The 2336-nt window shown below is 39.3% G+C and overlaps 1 protein-coding gene across 1 annotated transcript; it reads left to right on the forward strand.

The window, feature by feature from the left end:
* The first annotated feature begins 470 nt into the window (after window positions 1-470).
* LOC108359891 (uncharacterized) lies at window positions 471-1547 on the forward strand. The gene has a single exon (XM_017611967.1). The coding sequence runs from the start codon at window positions 471-473 to the stop codon at window positions 1545-1547; it is 1077 nt and encodes a 358-aa protein (XP_017467456.1).
* Window positions 1548-2336: the final 789 nt, after the last annotated feature.

A 2336-nucleotide genomic window follows, 5' to 3' on the forward strand; every position in this document is an offset into this window, starting at 1 on the left:
ATGAGAAATTTTTGACAATAAATTGGCGGCGTGCGTGAATATTAGGTTAGCCTGTTAAGCGTACAAGGACGTAAGAGTGAACTCAGGAACAGACTTCTTCGGCATAATGAACTCCTACAGAGCAACGGTGAAGAAAGCGAAAGAGAATCAGCTTATGAAGAAGCAGTCAATCGTACTCCACAAACCGTAGTGATGAGACCTAACTTTACTTTAAAGGACATTCAGACAGCCTACCCTCGTTTACTGGAACCGACACTTTGGACGTTTATGACTGGGTACAGGAGTTCGAAGATAACGCTATTACATTAGGTTGGAGTGAACTCCAAAAGTATGTGTACGCAAAACAGCTACTTAAATGGGCAGCCAAGCTATTCTTGCACAGTCAGGCTGGTATGAAGGACTGGAATTCATTAAAATCGTCTGTCATTGATGAGTTTGGCAGAAAATTATCCTCGCTTGATATTCATAGAATGTTGCAAAGTCGTCGTAAAAAGAGCAGTGAGTCTTTCAAAGAGTATTTGTATACTCTTATGGAAATAGCAAAGCCAATAAAATTAGATGAAGTTAGTTTAATTGGGTATTTTGTGGAGGGCATTCCCGATTCAAGAGCGAATAAAATTATACTGTATCAGTCACAAACTATTAAAGATTTAAAAGAAAATCTGAAGGTCTACGAAAGGGTTCATGATTCACGACTGTCATCAAACAGATCGCACTATGGTCAAAATACACCTAAGGCATCAACCTCACAAAGTAGTATAGAAGGGCCGAAAAAATGTTACAAGTGCTCATCTACCTCGCATCTGGCAAAAGATTGTAGCAACGCGAGTAAACAGTATAAATGTTTCAAGTGCGGTCAAGTAGGACACCGCAGTTTTGAGTGTAAGGGAGGTTCAGGAAAACAAATAAAAACAGAAAAGGGTACAGTTAACACCATGCTCAATTCACCTAGGAATCACGCCAGTGGTTTAATCTTTAAGTGGATACAAATGGAGAATGTTGTTGTCGATGCTATGGTTGATACGGGCTCCGTTTTGGGTTTAATTAACTATAACACTTTTCGAAAGTTGAACTATCCGGAATTGAGTAGCGAGAAACGACGATTAGTAGGTATAAAAGAAAGTGAATTGAACACAATAGGTAGTATAACAAGGGAAATTAACGTAGACAGTGTTACAGTAGAAGTTACTTTTCATGTTACTAAATCTAATGACTTGCGCTATGAAGCTGTGCTTGGAAACGATATCCTGAAAAAGGTAGATATCTCGTTTTCGGAAGGCACTGCTGAATTTAAACAAAAACCACAAATAGTCGCCGGTAATAAAACCGATGAAACCCATAATTTACTGTTAAGAGATTTTACAGCACTTTGTTTAGAAAATGAATTGGTTAGTATTAATGGCGATCCGCCATTGAAATTATCGCATTTGCCCTCAGATAAACGCGACATAGTAACTGCCATGGTAGAGAAATACACGCCGGTACCGAACTCTAAATCCCCAGTTGAAATGCAAATTATCGTATCTGATGATATGCCCATCTATTAAACGCCGCGTAGAGTTTCGTACTCTGATCAACGCGTAATAGACGAACAGGTGGACAAATGGCCGCAAGATGGAATAGTTCAGCAAAGCAACTCTGAGTATGCATCGCCCGTTGTCCTGGTTCCAAAAAAGGATGCCACCAAGCGGTTGTGTTGTGATTTTAGAAAATTAAACGAAAAGATACTGCGAGACAATTTTCCAATGCCACTTAATGATGATGTGTTGGAGAGACTGCAAGGAGCTAGAATTATTACAACGTTGGATTTGGCCAACGGATTTTTCCACGTTCCTGTTGAACCGAACTCCAAGCCATAAACATCTTTTGTTATACACAGTGGCCAGTTTGAATTTAACTTTGTACCTTTTGGAATTTCTAATTCACCAGCCGTTTTCTGTCGGTACATCTCAGCTATCTTCCGTGATTTAGTTCAGGATGGAGTCATTGTGGTATTTATGGACGACATAATTATTCCGGGCGAGGATGAGGAGGATGGGTTAGAAAAACTTAAAATTGTTTGGGTAGAGCGGAAGGTTACGGGTTAAATATTAAGTGGCAAAAGTGTCAGTTTTTAATGCGAAAAATACAATTTATTGGTTACATTATTGAAGAGGGGGGCATAAAACCATCAGAAGAGAAGGTCAAGGCTGTAAACATGTTTCCGTTACCACGTGACAAGAAATCGCTTCAAAGGTTCTTAGGTCTGACTTCTTATTTTAGACGATTTTTAGAAGGGTATGCGGTAATTGCGAAGCCATTTCGCGACTTACTCAGAAAAAACACTGAATTAAGAT

Source organism: Rhagoletis zephyria, unplaced genomic scaffold (assembly GCF_001687245.7).
Source record: "Rhagoletis zephyria isolate East Lansing unplaced genomic scaffold, Rhagoletis_zephyria_1.1 Rzeph_scaffold_00486, whole genome shotgun sequence".
NCBI classification, from domain to species: Eukaryota; Metazoa; Arthropoda; class Insecta; order Diptera; family Tephritidae; genus Rhagoletis; species Rhagoletis zephyria.